Source organism: Periplaneta americana, chromosome 5, assembly GCF_040183065.1.
Source record: "Periplaneta americana isolate PAMFEO1 chromosome 5, P.americana_PAMFEO1_priV1, whole genome shotgun sequence".
Lineage (NCBI taxonomy): Eukaryota > Metazoa > Arthropoda > Insecta > Blattodea > Blattidae > Periplaneta > Periplaneta americana.
The window spans coordinates 123931292-123951473 of record NC_091121.1 but is presented as its reverse complement, the minus strand read 5'-3'; the positions used below and the strand labels follow the sequence as shown (position 1 = coordinate 123951473).

At 34.4% G+C, this 20182-nt stretch overlaps 1 protein-coding gene across 13 annotated transcripts in view; it reads left to right on the top strand.

Moving 5' to 3' along the window:
• Window positions 1–230: 230 nt before the first annotated feature.
• Window positions 231–20182, top strand: part of LOC138700143 (U3 small nucleolar ribonucleoprotein protein IMP3) — a 180663-nt gene continuing 160711 nt past the window's right edge. For 4 of the 13 annotated variants that reach the window (XM_069826522.1, XM_069826519.1, XM_069826521.1 and 1 more), the window contains exon 1: window positions 16765–17040. In XM_069826522.1, the coding sequence (XP_069682623.1) occupies window positions 16904–17040 (137 nt within the window). In that variant the 5' untranslated portion in view covers window positions 16765–16903. Of the gene's footprint in view, window positions 350–16760; window positions 17041–20182 lie in introns of those variants that run through there. The other 9 variants (XM_069826516.1, XM_069826514.1, XM_069826515.1 and 6 more) reach the window with 6 other exon arrangements.

Sequence of the window (20182 nt, the reverse complement as noted above, 5' to 3'; positions counted from 1 at the left end):
TGGCATATTTTATACGTATGAGTTGCGTGACTGCCTTGTCTAAATATCGACAAATACTCTCTAACATTAATACTGGAAAGTTCACGATAAGAGAGGCGAATGACTCATCAGTGCTATCTTGCGGCAGGGAATATTGTCAGTGAGGATAACGTGACACGTAGCGCGGTAAACTGCAGCTAACAAGAGTTTTATACTTCAACACGTGGTGTAAGGCGCAAGGATTATTCTCATGGCTGGTCCACAAAATGTCAGGGAAAAGTGGAATTGTTTGTTCTGTGTTCTTCTGTAAAAACTACGCTTCGCAAAAAGATGCTAGATCGTTCTTCAGATTTCCGAAAGATACAGATAGGTGAGTGAGTAGTCGTGTAAATACGAGTAGTCTATTACTTTTCTGCCACAGGATTATTATTATTATTATTATTATTATTATTATTACAGTAGAGGAGACAGTAGATAACTTGTTCTGTGACCTTATCATGTGTTGTGGCTATCACCAGTGGGTATGGAGAAGGAAGATAATTAGTCTGAGATGAACTTTCGTGTCAGTAGATTCGTATAATTTTAATCATGAAACAAACTCTGTTTCTGTTAGCTCATCCTTTCCCCACTCGCACGATTCACATGACAGGTCTCGTGTCCTCACCATCATCATCATCATCATCATCATATTATTATTATTATTATTATTATTATTATTATTATTATTACTGTTATTTGTTTTTGTCTTATAGATATGCCATATCTATACTAATAATAAATCTGTAGCCGAAATTTTTCTGGTAATTTTCGATTTTCCAAAAATAATTGGTCCTAACATATATAATTAACCACCCTGAAACCGAAAATAGCTTTTTTGAAAATTTGTTTATATGTCTGTCTGTATGTTTGTTACCTTTTCACGCGATAATGGCTGAACGGATTCCGATGAAAATTGGAATATAAATTAAGTTCGTTGTAACTTAGATTTTAGGCTATATGGCATTCAAAATACATTATTTAAAAGGGGGGTTATAAGGGGGTCTGAATTAAATAAATCGAAATATCTCGCTTATTATTGATTTTTGTGAAAAATGTTACATAACAAAAGTTTCTTTAAACATAATTTTCGATAAGTTTTATTCCTCGAGAAAGTTTGATAGGACTGATATTTAATGAGATAAATGAGTTTTAAAATTAAAATAACTGCCAACTAAGGCCGTGTAATGAATTAAAAAACAAATGACTTCGTCTATAAGGGGCCTTCGACAGCAACAATCGAAAGCTATGAAAGATAGCCTACAGAGAATGTTTCTGTGTTTGTATGAAGTAATATCGTAAGCTAAATTAACCGATTTGTATAATTAATTATTATTCCACCATTGGAAAGTGTAGTTTCTCTAGATGGACATAATGGTATAATGTTATTACAGTAACTTCTGATATAATATAATATAATATAATATAATATAATATAATATAATATAATATAATATAATATAATATAATATAATATAATATAATATAATATGTAATATTATATAATATAATTTAAGTTATTTGAAGGTTTCAGAACCATAGTGGGCCAAGCGCCATTTACTGAATATGTAGAAAACAAGGGTTAAATTTAAGTTATTACCATAATTCAATGGAAACCTATAACAAGTAAAATAAAATATACACATTAAATCTAAATGATGTCAATCTTCATTAAACTATGGTTGCATGTAATAAAAATTAAGAAACATGTTAAAGGAATTATCATTGCACCAAATGAGTGTCTCTGGACCAAAATGATCGCATTTTAATTATTTGGATGCAATTTAAATTAAGTAACATATTAAACGATTTATCCTTCTATCAAACACGAATGTTCCCTGGATCAAATGTCCTATTTTAATTATGTAATTTCTTTATATTTATTTCTAACGGGTGCAGCGGAGCGCACGGGTACGGCTAGTGGGTAAATAAGTGTAAAAGACAGGACCTAGACGAAACGTTTAAAACTAGAGGAACAGAGTGTCTGTACAAAAATCACAGAATATGTTCAGATCACTTTAGATTATCGGACTTCAATAACCCTAATTTGAAAAGTCAGGGGTAAGTGAAAATAAGGTGTAATTGGAAAAGTACCGAAGTTTCAAATGAGTCACAGATCTGTTAATTTTTAATATATTTTTTTAATAACAGACTGAAGAGAACAGCTATTCCTTCACTGAATTTAACAGCTCCTTCTTCCGAAAATATGGGTCAAAGTACGATGGAAGAACCGCGAAGGTCCCCAAAGAAACGCATTATACCTTCCATCGAGGAGGCGACATGTTCTCCGATTCCAGACAGAAACAACGATAGTCCTCTACCAGGTACCTCATAATCAGATAGTACATTAGCAATAACATGTTCTCTGTGCTAAGTGAATCAGTTATTAAACTGCATAAAACTACTTTACTTCCATCATACCAAACACAATTTCTTTATAGTTTCTCCATATAAAATACTGAAAGTCATGACTTTTTCAAACTAAATAGACGCATATTGTGATACGTAAAATAAAAATACGAATTATTGACTTTGTGAAGAAAGTGTGTGAACTCATGTTTTCTCATAAAAACTGATTCAGTTAGTTATTAGCAAAATATTATTTACCTAGTCCTAGACTTTCAAGACGTTTTTAATATTTCACTAAAGTAAGTCCCTGTTTATTTTTTAAGATGCAAGAAATCGTAAAAGGTCAAAGATGGCTCAAAATCTTCAGATAAAGACACTTTCTAAGAAATTGATTGCAGCTCAAAAGTTGGCATCTAAAAAAAAAAAAAAAAAATTATTTCATCTCTTCGGGCGGAAGTGAGAGCTCTGAAGACAACCAGTTCAAAAACTGATTTAATCAAAATTTTTTCTAATGATGAATTCATTATGTCGCAAGTGCGCTTAAAAAAAATAAAAAATGGGAAAGCGGTATTCCAGTTACGATAAAAGTTTTGCATTGGCGCTCCATTATTGCTCACCTCAGGGCTACAGATTTTTAAGGAGAAAATTGTGTTTGCCAACAGTAAGATCTCTCCGAAATTGGCTTCATGGATTTGGTTTAGGCTCCGGTATAAATCCCACCATTTTACAATTATTAAAAGTAAAGTCTGGAATGCTGCCACTAAATGAAAAGGTAGTAACAATTGTTGTAGATGAAATGTCTTTGAAGGAAAATATAACGTACAATGCTAAAGTGAGGAATTCATTGAATTGGGTATACACAGCCCTAACCAACAATCTCCAACTAACGTAAAAGATTCAGAGGTACCACTTGCAAACCAAGCAATGGTTTTTATGATTCGAGGAATGTGTAAAAATTTTAAGCAAACCATTGGTTATTTTCTATCGAAAGATGCCATGCCTGCAGAGATTTTAAAATCACATCTGCTTGATGTAATAAATAAAATAAAAGATACGGGATTTATCCCTAAAGCGATTGTTTCAGACCAAGGATCAAACAACACTAAATTGAGAAGACTGCTTGGATGTAATGAAGTACAGCCTTATTTTGGACACGATGGTGAAAAAATTTATTTGTTTCATGATACACCATATTTGATTAAGAGCGTAAGGAATAATTTAAAACATAATTTTAAGCTATTTGATAAATTAATTAAGTGGGAATACCTAGAAAAGCTTTATTTTATAGATAAAGATATGAATCCCCGACTTTGTCCTAAAGTAAAACTTAATCACTTGAATCTACCATCATTCACACGGATGCGAGTGTGCCTTGCTACACAGTTATTAAGTCATTCTGTAGAAAAAGCCATGGCAACACTCATAAAATTCAGTTACGGTACTAGAGGAGGCTCAACCTACTGCAGACTTCATCCTGTTCATGGATAAAGCTTTTGATTGTTTTAACTCTTCTAGTTTCCAAACTAGTAAAGTCTTAAATAGGCCACTAAGTGAAAATTCCACACAATGGAATTTTTTTAATGAAATAGATAAAACATTTAGAAATATTCAGGTAATAAACAATAGGAAAATGAACCCAAAATGTATAAATGGCTGGCTAGAAAATTTACAATCTTTAAAACTGCTATGGATAGAATTGCATTATAATTATGGATTTAAATTTTTAATAACAAGAAGATTAACACAAGACTGCATAGAAAATCTCTTTTCTATTATTCGATCTAAAGGTGGAAACAACGTAACTCCAGACTGCTCGAAGTTTAGAGCTACAATTCGGGTAACCATGACGAATCAATTCCTAAGTCCTCCTGAAACAAGCAACTGTGAAGCTGACGTTTGTTCTTTCTTACTCAAGAAAGGAGATATCGAGGCAGCTAAATTGAATTTTTTCAGTCCAGGCATTACAGATGTCTCCGATTTGGATGTAACTGTTGATGACAAAAATGTACAGCATACAAATGAAGAAACCGTGTTGCAAGAAAATGCAAGGGCTTATGTTGCAGGTTGGATGTGTAGCAGAATAAATCACGAAATTTGTCGAAGAAATTTATCTCGTAAAGAAAACCCCAACGACGACGTAACAACGCATATCGCAAACAAAAAATACTGTAAAGATTCAAAAATTGTTTTCCCTAATGATGTTTCTCTAATACTCAGCCAATTGTGTTCTGATGTTTTCAAAGAAATTGATCATGTTATTTGTAAAACTAGAATTGGTGTAAAAAAAAGAACTAACTTAGTTAAAATGGTAGTGCTCCCTGTTAAAATGTCCATTTGCAGTGACTGTGCCAATGTCTTCATTGATAAATATTTTAATGTGTTAATAAATTGTTATATCAAAAATAAAATGGATAACCATACAGCTAAAAAACAAAACAAGCGATGTATGAAAGCTGCTAAAGTCATGCACAACTAAATTTCATCAAATTTGAAAATATGAGAATTTATGAATTCATTTCTATTCTAATAACTTTGTAATTTGTTATTAATTAAAAATGTTATGAACAAAGTGACTCTAAAGTATGCTATTCATTGCTTTGCAGCTTCTTATTGAAATCAAATGAACACCTCTCCTCTTTTTCTTTTTTCAACAAACTTCCTGGTGTTCCTGGAGCTGTGACATATAACATTGGAGCAAGATCTTGTCAGCCATCAAGACTTAAACGGAAACTCCCTCAAGACATCCCTCTTAGTGAAACTGACGACTCTTCATAAATTTAACACAGAAAATCATCATATTTTTATTCACATAATTCACAAAAATGTTTAATTAATCAACTTAAATTAATTAAAGGAGCCTTTAGAGCCAACCTCAACATGATATTCTGCTTGTGATATTCCATAATTTAACAGTGGTCAGTATAGCAAGTTTGCTGGTCGACCAATATTAAGAAAAAAAAAAAAACCTCTCCTCTTTTCCTCACGTAACCCAGCACGACGCACGGAGTGTGCGAACGTTTCAAGCCGCTAGATGGCAGCACTGTTACTTTTCGCCGCCGCTTGCAATGCTAAACAGGAAAGCTTTTCAGTATTAGTTAGAGAGTATTTGATATCGATTATTGAACATGAATGCGGCGATGTGCGTCCTGAATTTGCATCAGAAGCAACCTCCAGCGATCTGCGTCGCGTCCAACGAACTGCGCTGGCGATCTTCGCTGTAAAGAAACCGTGCACATGCATTTCAACTGCTAGCAACTCAGGCGACAATCGCTGGCGATGTGCGTCCGGCGATGATCGCCGTAAACGGTTAAAATGGATAAATATATAATCCATGCGGTTAAACTATAAAACGTCTTTGCCGTAAACATGGATAAATATACATATTATATATTTATCCATGGCCGTAAACAAACCGTACCTTTAGTCCCTATTTACACTTGCTATTGTCGTTCGACTTACAGCGCGGGCGCATGCGCAGTACGGATTTCGTTCCTTTCCTTTCGACATCTGCTGAGTAGAAGCTGTTTCTACCAAAGTGTTTGTAATACTTACTAGAGACACATACCCGTGAGTGGCAGGCAAGAAAAATGTCACAAATTGAATCGGCTAGCATCCGCCATTAAAGGGAGTGTTTGCGGCGCAAAATTCAAAAACAGTACCACAATACATTGATGTAGCCTGGTGATAGACACTGTTTTAAACATCTTTTACAAAGGATGAGTCGTGATGAAATAAACATGAATGGCAGAGGAGCGCTATATTTATTAAAGTATTATAATGGTTCATATTTGACGATATTCTAAACAATAAATTAAATCACCCATATACACTCGGGATAAGTATGTGAAATAGTGAATAATGGCAATGTCAGCATTAATTTTCAGTATTACTAGTATTGTTTTAAGGACATAATAATGGATATTTACTGTAATATTTAAAATGATCTATATTTCAGTCCTTTCATGCAAAGGAAGAGGAAAGTATATGGGGCTTAGAAAATATTTAGTGGTGAAATATGAGTTCATAAAAATTCTGGAAACAGATTTAAAATATAATGAGAATAAATTTTATCATAAAACAATCTATTCATTGTGTAGTTGATGACCACCAAGGCAGAGGTCAGTACAGACTTTTTAATACAATTAGTAGCGGTAATAGTAGGCCTAGGAGTAGTGGTAATAGTAGGCCTAGTATTAGTGGTAATAGTAGGCCTAGTTTTGTGGTAATGGTAGGCCTAGTATTAGTGGTAATAGTATGCCTAGTATTAGTGGTAATAGTAGGCCTAGTTTTGTGGTAATGGTAGGCCTAGTATTAGTGGTAATAGTAGGCCTAGTATTAGTGGTAATAGTAGGCCTAGTATTAGTGGTAATAGTAGCCTAGTTTTTGTGGTAATGGTAGGCCTAGTAGTAGTGGTAATAATAGGCCTAGTAGTAGTGGTAATAGTAGGCCTAGTACTTGTGGTAATAGTAGGCCTAGTAGTAGTGGTAATATTAGGCCTAGGAGTAGTGGTAATAGTAGGCCTAGTAGTAGTGGTAATAGTAGGCCTAGTAGTAATGGTAATAGTAAGTGCAGTAGTAGTAGGTCTAGTTTTTGTGGTAATAGTAGGTCTAGTTTTTGTGGCAATAGTAGGCCTAGTAGTAATGGCAATAGTAGGCCTAGTAATGGTAATAGTAGACCTAGTAGTAGTGGTAATAATAGGTCTAGTAGTAGTGGTAATAGTAGGCCTAGTATTAGTGGTAATAGTAGGCCTAGTTTTTGTGGTAATGGTAGGCCTAGTTTTGGTGGTATTAGTAGGCCTAGTAGTAGTGAGATCTAGTTAGTACTAGTGGTAATAATAGACCTAGTAGTAGTGGTAATAGTAGGCCTAGTAGTAGTAGTCATAGTAGACCTAGTAATAGTGGTAATAATAGGCCTAACTAGGCCATCAGCTATATTTTCACTAATTTCTTTGCATTTAATACAACCAAAAACTAGAAGTACATACTGTACAATACGGAAATTACATTATTAATTCATTTATTGTGAAACAAAACAGTTTTAGACAGATATAGTCTGAGGATTTTCTTATGCACGCTCTTATTATAATCCACTGTCATATGATGGCACCTAACCGTTACAGACATTGTTGAAACCAACCTTGTAAACCTGATTAATTTGTTTCTGGAAAAACTTTATCCAAGAAATATTCCGACATTCTGTAACACATTCAAAGGAGGAACTGCATTTGGAACATTCTTTCAAATATTAAGATATGCATGCTTTCCTGAGCATGCTACAATAGTAGCTATGTTCGAACAATTATTTGCGGCGCAGTATTTCACCATTTTCTTATTATTTCCCTTCAAGTGTACTTACATTTATTCGTACTCCTCAACAAGCATGAACTGCTCGCACTCCCGGCGAAGCATCAACTCCCTTTAATGGCGGCCGAACAGCGGTTCAATTTTGTACGCGAAACTAGCGCCGTTGGTGTCTCTAGTTATATCACAGTTTAATACTTATAGTCGCGCAACTTCAAGACTTTTTTTGTCAACATTCGCGACACTAGCGCCCAAGCGGCAGGCAAGGCACTGGTAATAGGGTTGATACAGACTGCACGTGATTTAAAGGGATGCGAGATGTTATAATAACGTTTTAATCATGCGTCGGAATAAAGGCAATGTGTGCAATGACGAAAATTGCAGTAACAACAAGTTTAAATCTCCGAATTTGTCGTTCTTCAGATTCCCTAAAGACCAAGAGAAAATCATAACTCAGTCATAACCAGACATCGGATTCTAGGGCAAATGCCTATTTTGTTTCTTTAGGAGAAAAGTAAAAATAATTATTAATATTTGTGTTTCATGGAAATTGAAAGGTATTCAAAGAGTTTTATAGTGCCCTAAAATGTCCTAAAACGGTTATTAGAGCCTAATTTGTTAATATTCGCCTAAAAATGCCTAACTCACTGTAAAGTTTCGCATTTTACTCTTACTTTTTATAATTTATACATGCATTCACTGCGAAATTTAAGACATTTAAAAAGTGGAAAGTTTGCTTCACACCGGCCGTGAAACCATTGATAAAGGAAACAAAATGTTTTGAATCTCACGACACTCGCAATAGATTTCACCGAATTCAACATGTTTGGAGGCATAAATGCCGACAAAGAACCAACCTTAGTTTTGAAGCAGGCAACAATCACAACATGTGCTGCTACCGATTCAGAGATATACTATACTATAAAAATGACTGTTTTCGGTCTGAAACCGATTAGCTGTACTGCCCTTCAGAGTGTCATAAAATCACAATTTTTGGAGAAAGAGTGTTTTTGAAATATTTATGAAAAGTCGTAAAACTGCGAATTAGTAGGGTAAACCGTTACAAAATATTTAAAAGAATGGCCCTCCTAGTGTTAACACTACCAGGAAATGCAACAATAAGTGGAACTTTGTATTTTTGTCCCATTGAATCTCAATAACAACGGTTCATGTGAATGCTCGTTAACAGTTGCTCTTTCCCTCACCTTATTTGTGTTGAGAAGTTTTGAGCGGTAGGACGTTTTCCTGTGAAGTTTAAGGGAATGAACAAGTGAAATATTCAAATTATGCATTTGTGATGCTAATGGACTGAAATTTTTACCACAGAGTGCTGATATGTATTTAAAACATCCCTATAAATTTCATCAATGTATCTTAATTAGTTTTGAAGAAATTAATTATTTACCAATTAATACTAATTAATATTTAAAAAATGCTGCATGATGAACGCTTAACATTATGAATTAAAAAAAAAATATAGAACAGTTCCTCTAACAATAATAAAACATCTATCACATGATTTTTAGTTAGCACTTCTTAGTTACTGAGAAAAAAATTCAAAACTGGGTGAGTGCCAATTTAAAGAAAAAAATTAATTTCATGCATCTTAATCAATTTATATCTTGGCAAATAATAAATATTTTAAAAATCCATGTGACAGTCTTTTTCCTTTAGGTAATGTGGGCTTGTGGTAAAAATTTCATCACTATTGGTTAAGAAATGCATCATATGGAGCAATTTGAACATGTTAAAATGTAATAAAATTTAAAAGGGAGAAAATCAAGTTTTAAAGTACAACACTATGTTTGAGTACTTACACATTATGGAAATTGCTTAAAACCCTCCTGCCTGATATGTTGACCCCTCCTGCTGCTTTTTCCTACTTTCAGTGACACTTTTTGACAAACGTAGCTTCTTCCTGCTTGTTTTGAAGTTCTCACTGGTTGAAGTAGCCGCTTGCTGCAGTCGACGCTTGTCTCTCCTATTGCCAATTTTGTATGCTGCAGGAGATAATTTCACTGTTGACACTAAATCTCTCATGGAAATGTTTGCTGTACAACCCATGTTAAATTCAGTCACAGCAGAAGTAACAGCCACTTCAAGTTTTTTTTTTGATACAAAAATTTCTTTTGGGCACTTCCGCCATATCACACTATGAACACTTTCATTCACATTTTGAGTTTTTCCTGCAGTGCACTTGCTAAGAAGTTCATCACTAGCTAGTCTACAGTACACTGGCATGATTTTAGCCACAACATCAGGTCGCAACACTGTCTTCATGGTTTTCAAGTCATGCTTCGGAACAGCTTCTTGCTTCGCAATGGCCCGGTTGAAGAAGCACCATGACTTTTCACCACTAGGGCATTTTGAATGCAGGGGCTTGTCATCCGTGGACATTGCATGGTCAAGTGTTGCATAGATGGCTTTCTTCATCTTGTTTACATCGGGGATATTATCAATAATGGCCTTTCTGTAGTAATTTTGCAGTCGAGGTATCATTTCTGCAGTCAGACTTCCCTTTTTTTTGCCTCCGATTGAGGAATCTGTCCCTCTCCATTCCCTAGCAATATTCTGTAGACCTTTACCTACTCTCTTAGCAACGTGGTTCACACATTCTTCATTTCTAATGTCAATGCCTTCACCATAAACTTGAAGCTGCTGAAGGTGATGGTGTGTTTTTGCATCCCCGTCAGACAATAAGGTTGTGTACCTCATATTACACAACCTAATGGACCGGGTCCAGAGAATTTCTGCAGCTTTCATCTCCATGGCATTTGAAGATCCATCAAAATTTTTCTCACAAACACCAGCATCTTTGTGACTTTGATACCACTGTTTATATTCGTCACTTGCAACATCCATTTTTTTTTCTGTCTTTTCACAAGTACTGCAATATTTTGACATTATTTCAAAATCTAACACTAGCCCTGTTAAAATATCTATGACTAAACCTAAACCATACTTTGATGTATGTCCACGCTTCATCCATGTGCCATCGTATGACACACCAATATTTATAACATCACTATCACTAATAGAACTGTCCACTTCCATGTGAGCTCGTCTAACTGCAGAGTGAGCATTTCTCAACACATGTTGTCTAACAAGTTTGTTTTCTTCCGTCAGTTTTATCAGGTGAGAGTTGAAGGATGGTGAGCTCAAACCTGCCATACCCATAGCCATACAATGTTGTTCCATAGCAGAGTGTCCTTTTCCCATGGTAACAAAGGCGTTGACCATTCTCCTATTTACATCGAAGGGAGGTCGAGTTGACTCAGTGTTACCTACCTTAGGGCTTGTATACATTTCATTCAACACTGTGTTGCAATTATAACACTTCACTATCACTTTAAATGCAAAGCCTGATGGTTCAGTAAGCTCAGCTTTTGCACTATCCATTCCACATTCACCACATTTTACTCCTTTATACAGTTCACTCCACAAACTTACATGCACTAATGTGTAGTCTTCACTACACTGGGGGGCACTTATATTTGAATTCTCCTGCAAGTTGCCATATTTTATCAACTTTATCTCACTAGCACTTTGTTTATTATTTGTTTCTTTTGACACTTGATCTTCATTATCACCAACTAGGCCTAACACATTTTCTTGTTGCACACATTCCACAATAGTTTTGGCATTCTTCCACCTTATATTTGCTAAATTTTTAGCCCTATTAGCATATTTTGATCGTTTCTTGCCCTTATTATGAATGTCACTTAGTCTATTCATGTTTAGAAAACTAAAACTATGCCTAAAATGCTAAATGTTGAGTTATACACGTGGTCTTGAATGTTATTGTGACGATTCCTAACCTAATGCACTTATACTAACTTATTCACACTAATATATACAACTAATTGAATACAAAATTAGTGTAAAACTTTAATAACATCCTAAATAACACGAAATCAGCAAAACAAGTATGAATATTCACGTACAAACGCACAAACTCGAGAAGAAACGGTCCACAAACAATATTTTGCCGTTCAGTTTCAAAACGAAGTATTTGCAGGGCTGACAGGCAAGCTGATAGTATATTCAGGAGTGACAACAAACTTAATTTCACTAGATACACACCAGAAAAAAAACTAGCCCGCTTTATTCAAATTACAAAGCTCAACATAAACTTTAGAGCTGACAGCTCGTTTAAAGGGCAACGAAGCACGTGCAAGCAGACATTTAAACGTCATGTGACACGGTTTAAAGGGCTCCCAAATAAAAAATGAGGCCATATTATGAAAGTAGAAGGTTTAAATAAAATTATGAACATAAAAACAAAAATTTGTATTTTTTTCCATTTTTCCACATTTTTCACTTGTTCGTTCCCTTAACGCGATAATGCCGAAAAATATAAGTGCAAAATCTACATTGATCCGGCAATGGCTAACAGAATATTCAGAATTCACTTATGATGGAGAAATAATATTCTGCAAGATTTGTAGCAAACAGGTATGTAACAATAGTTGAAATATATAAATTCTATTAATTTTAATGAGTAGGCCTATAATATTTATACATTGACTGAGCTATCCTGAGGTATAATTCTTTTTAAGACCACTACACTTTAACCTTTTAAATTCCGATAGTTAAAGTATTTGCAGGTCATTAAAATTTTGATTGTTCGAACCCACTAACTTTGTGATAGAAAAACGGCAATACAACAATTAGGATTTTATTTTAATTCAGTTTACTTTACATTTTTAGATTTCGTAAGAAAAAAAGTGCCACCTAAAGCAGCATGTGCAAGGAGCGGCTCATAAGGCTAAAGCTCAGCAGAAAAATCAACTGCAACAAACTTTACTAACACAGCCTACTTCATCCAATCTCAGCAGCAATTTCTATGCTGATTTAACCAGAGCGTTTGTTGCTGCTAACATTCCCTGGAATGCAATTGAAAATCCGGTTTTAAGACAGTTTTTACAAAAATACTGCAAACAAAATATCCCATCTGAGTCGACCCTAAGATAAAATTACTTAGAATATACAATGAAACTTTAGCTTCCATTCGGGAGGATATAGGTGATTCTTACTTATGGGTCTCTGTGGATGAAACCTCAGATCCTATGAATAGGTATATAGCAAATATGGTAGTAGGAAAACTTAGTCCTGATGGACCTTCGATTCCACACTTCGATATGTGTTAAGGAACTTTCGAAAGTGAATAGCCAAGCCATTGCTTATTTTGTAAATAAAGGCCTACAGTCTTTATACTCAGGTAATATAGACGATTCTAAAGTTCTGTTGTTTTGTACTGATGCTGCCTCATACATGGTTGCTGCAGCTCCACTTCTTAAAACATTTTATCCTAACCTCACGCATGTAACCTGTCTAGCACATGGCCTTCACAGGGTTTCTGAAACAATCCGGAATGAATTTCCTCTTGTCAATTCGTTTATTTCTAACACAAAAACATGTTTTTGTAAAGCCCCATCCAGGATTTCAATATTCAGAGAGAACTTTCCAGATATCCCACTCCCACCTCAGCCGGTTGTTACACGATGGGGAACCTGGATTCAGTCAGTGGTGTATTATTCTAAGGATTTTAAAGAAGTGGTCACAGTTATTGATAAATTACCTGAAACTGATAGTGCAGCGTGTGTGAAAGCAGTGAAAGATTGTCTGAATGACTCACGAGTGAAAAACGATATTGCCTACATAACATCAAACTTTTCTTTCATACCTGCAAGCATTGAACAATTAGAACGTGAAAAACAATCTCTTTGTAGCCAAATAGCAATAGTAAAGGAAGCTCAAGTGAACATACATTCTGCTTTGGGCGAAACTGGGAAAAAAGTTAAAAATAAGTGGGACAACGTATTAAATAAGAATGTAGGATTTTCATTGTTGGAAAAAGTATCAAGAGTGATATCGGGGGAAAGTGTAAATGTTCCAGTAAGTATTGATGTTTCTATTGTACCTAATTTAAAATTTGCGCCTCTCACATCAGTTTCGGTTGAAAGAAGTTTTTCTGCTTTGAAAATGATTCTCAGTGACAAAAGGCAAAGGTTAACTGTGGAGAATTTATAAAAAATTCTGGTGGTGTACTGTGCAGATAATTATAATAAAGTCTGAGCATGGAACTGAATTTCAATAACTTAAAATGAGTAATCTTGATATCAATAATCATTATTTCATTAGTTTCAATATATTAAATTTGTGCAGCTCTGTTTATAAATATAATATAGTATTCTTTTTTAATGTTTAAACATACTTTTTTGTGCGTATTTTAGTGTATAACTAAAAATTTCAGTGAAAGAAATAAGTATGATACCTTGATGTGCCTAAAATGCCTATTTTCATTAAAATAGAGCCTAATTTTACAAATTTTGAGCTTATTTTAGGCGCCTAAAACTGCAATTTTTAGTGCCTAAAAATCCGATGTCTAGTCATAACCAATAATCCACGTTGTAGGTAGCCTACGTATTGTGTTCTATAAAACATTTATTACTTATCAGTTACCTATTTGTATGTCAGGAAGGACAGTTTAAATAAAAACAAAGTAAATACCTGTTACAGTATATTATTTTTTTTGCAGAGATCATATGTGTAACCATTCCGATTTTGGATAATATATCTACAGTTTTTAATGCAAGTAATTTCATAATTTTTGTATTCGTTTTTTTTTTCTTTATATATTTTCAAGAATGTCATATAGCATTCAAGTAGGTATCATGGTGATAATTTTGCAAGAATTCATGGAGTATAGTAATCCTTTTGCAAAATATTCACTTCTTGAAAAAATCCAGACTGTGTCGACAAATTTCTGATGTGTTGGTGTAGATTCATGTGCCAGACTTATTAAGTTCTCAAGAAATAAAAGAGCCTTTTTAAATTTAACATAAAAAGCAATCTTTTCTGTAATAATTTGCATGACTGTTATTGGTATTGATTTTACATTCCCAGTGATTATTTGAGCCGTTCAGTGCAGAAGTGGTGTAAGTCAAAATCACATAATGAGGTTTAAAGTAAAAATTCTGTAAAATACAGCGCAAAGTAGCAATTAATATATCCTTCGTGCTATTCACTGACAATTAATAGTTTAAATACATTCCATATATTAACTGCCACTTTGCGCTCTATTTTACAGAATGTTTACTTTAACCCCTCATTACCCATTTTTGACTTACACCACTTCTGCTCTGAAAATAAAATTAGGCCTACATTTTCTGAATTAATTGAAGTTACAATTTTTTCAACAAAATTGTGTGTTCATTTATTTGTTCTCACCTACGTCATATTAACAGTAAGTGCATGTAAATTACGTATTATATAGGTAGGATAAGTTAAAATTAGGCATTATGTGTGAAAACTGGAAATGATATGTAAAAAGCGGTAAAATTACCATAAAAATTTAAACCATAACATCAGCACTATTTGTGACTCAAAATAATAAAGAAAATACCGGTTCTTAAGAAATGGAAAAATAATGAACTTCATATTAATATTTAAATCCTCCCCTTTTCTTTATTTTCAAGTTCACCTCAGCGGCCGAGTTTACCCCAATTTGCGGTATGCAAAATCGATAATTTCTCAGGAAATAGGGAGAGGCGTTCACCACGCGATGTACCCTACGAGATATGCCCTACAATTTTGAAGATACTAATTTTTACTCTTCTCACAGGAAATACAAAGTTCCAATGATTCATAAATATATTTAGGAATGAATTGAATTAACCGACCACGCACGAACAATTATATTATTTCAAACCATGATACGCGATCAGGGCCATGATTCAGTTGTAAGGAGCAGAAAGAATTACGTTTATTCCCAGCTTCTGAAACTTGTAGATTAACTGCGTTTAAAATTCTTGCAGGATTCTAAAGTAGAATTAATTGGAACCATATACACTTATTGTATAGCATAAACATATAAAATAAATTACGCAAAACCCGTTTTCTGATGAGTTATCATATGTCGTGTGCACACTTTTAACTTGCCTGCCGCTGGAGGGCTACTGTCGCGCTAGCTGTCAAATGTTGGCATATTTTATACGTATGAGTTGCGTGACTGTATCTATTAGACTGTGGTTATATATTACAAACTCTTTGCTTTCTACTTCTGTGCGACATTTCCTAGGTGGACCAGCCGAATTGACGCGACAGGACCCGAACATGGTTCGGAAAAGCAGTAGCAGAGAACTTTTAATCAGCTGTTTCTCTCTTTCCGCGCGGTTTGTAGCATCATGTCAGATTGGAACAAAAACCAAGTAATGAAATTAATCAAGCTTTACGAGGAATTTCCATACTTTTATGACATCAGAAATAAGGACTATCACAATAGGATTCGGAGGGAAAATGCACTGGAGTTTATTGTAAAAATTTGGAGTCTGTTCGTCCCAATACTATTCCCTGCGACATCAAAGAAAAATAAAGAACATTAGAAGTCAATATGCAAGAAAAAAAATTAAACTCTCAATTCATTTTAATATAATAAATATCTATTGGACAATTTTGTTCCAGTTTGAAATCTTTACTGAGAACATGGAATAACCCTTTCTCCTGCGTTCTGGATCTCCATCTCCTTTCCCAGTCTCTCTCTCTCTCTCTCTTTTTTTTTTTTTTTTTTTTGCTTCTCATTAGTGAAAGCTAACAAAACACTTGAAGCTGCAGAAGCTAAAAGAGCTACTTTTTATTGTTAAAATCCATTCTGTTCATTTAAAAGGCTCACCACACATCATTCACACGTTGCTCGAGCTCAACAACTAGCCTCGAGTAGCAGACGAGAAATCTGCCAAGAGTGAACGGTGATACTACATTTAGCCGACAGAAAGCTCAACAACTTGCGTCGACTTGTGGAGGAAAAATCTGCCAAGTGTAAACGGTGATGCTACATATAGCCGACAGAAAGCGCTTGATGTTGCGCGACAAATAGCAAGTGTAAATTGAGGGCTTGGCTGATCTGTTGTATATATTATCTAGGGTTATATCACAGTCTAATATATATATATATATATTAGACTGTGATTATATGTATGATCCAGGCTTCCAATCAAGTAGGCTGTGGTAAAGTATTTTATGTTGTGAAGTCTATCCTGAGAGGATAGGTCTATCATTAGTATTAGGGAATTTTTTGATGAGGTAGGGATATTTCATAAGAGCAGTAAGTGTAATTTCTTACAGCAGTCTGGCCACACCAAGAGGCCTATACATCTCCTCTTGGGCCACACTGCACACTGTACAGCGTGTACTAGTAGTAATGGTGTAGTAATTGAAACTGTATTCATGTAGTAATTATGGTACGTAAATTAAAATTTCACGAACAAAAACTTCTGAAGAAGGTCGATTTCATATCATGGGAAGTGGATAACAATATACATGAAGTTAAAATTATGAGAAGATATTGTATTCAGAAGAGAGAAGATTACACAAAGTAAGTAGTTTCTTCAGCAGATATGAACCATGTATTACGAGAGACTGTAAGACGGTTAATCGTGTTTTAATGTAAGGCTAACTTAGGAGTATTCACTTACTCAGGAGTGAATCCTGCTACTTGGCGCCTCTAGGCAGAGAAAAATATTTCCGCTTATTTCGTATTACTGAATGTACCATCTTCGTTTTTAACCTCCTTTTCGTCCAAATTTAAGACAGTATCGTAACTGAATAATAACAATAATAATACATGCATGTTGAACTCACCAAAGTCAAGTCAGGCAATGAGTGGTCTACGGTGAGCATTCTTTGTTACACATTCGGGTCAAGGTAGAGTATCCACCGGCCACTGAACGACTATTGCACACTTTTATCATTGCCAATGTGACGCTATAAATCACAATTAACGTAAGGCAAAACACACAACGAACTAAATGTAATTACGAAGAATGGAGGCAAAAGACGTTCACCATCACGTTTCACTTCTTCTGCTAGATGATTCTCTTGCAAACGAAATGATACTAAACTTGAGGAATGTTACTACAGGGGTGTAGTATTATGTGATAGGTTATTAAATGTGAAGCACAAGGAATGCCATTTCATAATTTCAATTAAGAAACACGCCAAACGAATTATCTTTGCACCAAAAAACGGATGCTCCCTGGACCAAAAATACACAAATTCAATCTTCTAACACGATTTTTTTGTTTTTAATTCACAATTACAATGAATACTTTCATTTTATAGTTTATTTAAGCGATTTTGAAAATGGTACGAAGTGGCGTTTCTGTAATTCACAATTACCTTTTCATTTGATGCACGTGATGTAGGGAAATTTCAGACTTTTTTTTTTCAATACTTTTCCTGTGTTTGAACCAATATTTACTATTATAAGTACAAAGCAAGAGAAAAACGATTTTGCTGAGATAACATACAATAAACTCGCATGCTTTCTTTTCAACAAATCACTGATTTTTACATTGTTGACACGTTTTGTTAGTCAACACATGAAATTTTCCCAAAAACACCCATTGCGGCAAATGCGAAACTAGATGTATGTTTCACTTCAAATGGCAAACATATATTCAAACTGAGTGACTACATCCTCTTCACTAGCACAGCATATAATTTAAAAAATATTTTAGGTCAGTTAAAAAACGATATTGCTAATGTGTTATTGTGGAGAAAAAAGGTGATGTAACTCTGTGGAAAATATATTATAGTGGATGGGGCGATGAATACTCTCGAGTACATGGGAATCTTGTCGTTTTTAACCTCCTTTTCGTCCAAATTTAAGACTTTGAAGGCTGAAGTGGAGTTAAAAAAATTATGTTAAAAACGTAATTACTAACGGTAGTAAATTTTTTGGTTTCATGATGACAAATACAATGAAAAGATACTGTTCTGCCAGAAAAGAAGCACTGGTTATATATCAAATTAATCAAGAAAATCTGCATTATCTTTTAAATATAAAAACAAAAATTGTCAAAATTTTCAGATTTTGAGGGGTTGGATCCCCTTAAATGGTTGTTAATAATAATCTGCACTGTTGCTATGTATAATTTTTCTGAGTCAGATAGATATGCAGTTGTTTTGATGATCTACCAAAATCTAGATATTTCTGATAGGATGTATGACCAATTGGAAATACATGTTCAGCTTGTGCAGAGGAAGGTGGTATTGTGTGAAGTTTCAAAGTTAAATGAGATAAATCTTGGTGATGTTCACCCATACTCCAAAACACTATTGGGTCAGTAATGTTTTTTTTCAAAAATGATTTTTTAAATATCCCAGTTCTTTGTTGAAGCTCATGAAGACTGCTTATATTCTTTCTTGGTTCAACTTATCTAATAGAAAGTATTGTACTTCCTGCAAATTTTTACTTGCAAGCAAAAGGTGGGATGAAGACAACAAGCATTCAGACTGCCATTTCTTTCCTAGAATTCACATTATTTGCTAACTTATAAAATTTGCTAAGAATTTTGAGGCTCAACCACTGTTGTGCTGCATCTGCAATTGAAGTGTCTGGTTTCTGAGAAATGCAGGGTGTCTACTGGTCATGAAAAAGTAATGAAACTGAACAGTTGGTCATGAAAGCAATGAAAAAATAATGATATTAAATGGATGATCATGAATTTTTGGGATACTTTTATTATAGGATATCGCTTAATTTCCGTCAAGTTTGACAAACGATTCTGATGTCACAACATGGTCGACATAAACCAACACAACGAGTAAATAAAACTCACTGAGATATCACCTCAACTAACCCACTAACCTCACATACGTCGACCTCATGTCACTGAGATATCATCTCAACTAACCCACTAACCTTCTCACATAAGTTGACCTCATGTCACTGAGATATCACCTCAACTAACCCACTAACCTTCTCACATACGTCGACCACATGACATCACCCCATTCTCCAATCTAGCCAACATATATTCTCATAAATACACTACTGACATCCTATAGTCATATAGACCCGAATTTTTTAGTTTTGTGTCAGCATCTGAATGACAAGTTAAACACTGGTAAGTAGACATTGCTTTACTGTATTTGTCTGCAGTGATTTAAAATACAGAGGAGTCTTAAAACTGAATTTGTCGTTGTGTTCAATGTTCTATGCTAAGTGGTGAGGGTGGAATAACAGATAATTTTTTTTTATCATACACCGATCGACCACATGCATTATACTTAATTTAAACTGAATCAGGTTTCTATGTGTATATTCTTTCACAGGCCTGTTGGTATTGCTAACGTCCATATTTTTAGTTTCAGATACTGAAAACTGAAGTGTTTGATTCATAAATATTTTCAAGATGCATTGAAGTGCAGTTTCAATGAAAACTCGCTACATCATGTTGGGTCAAAGAACTGGAAATTGTTGCTTTGACCAGTAAAAAACTGTAAATTTACAGAAAGGTGTATTATGTGCACATGTGACTTTTGATATTTGTGCCAGTGGTATTTCATGTGTTTTGACACATGAAAGGGGAAAGAAACATTCAGCAGTTGTTCAGTCATTAGTTTTCAGGACAACAAAGTAAACTACTTTTTGCTGTAGTACAAGCAGTGTCAGCACAATAACAAGTATCATCTGAAGAGAATTTGAATAATAATTATCATCACTTGTTCCT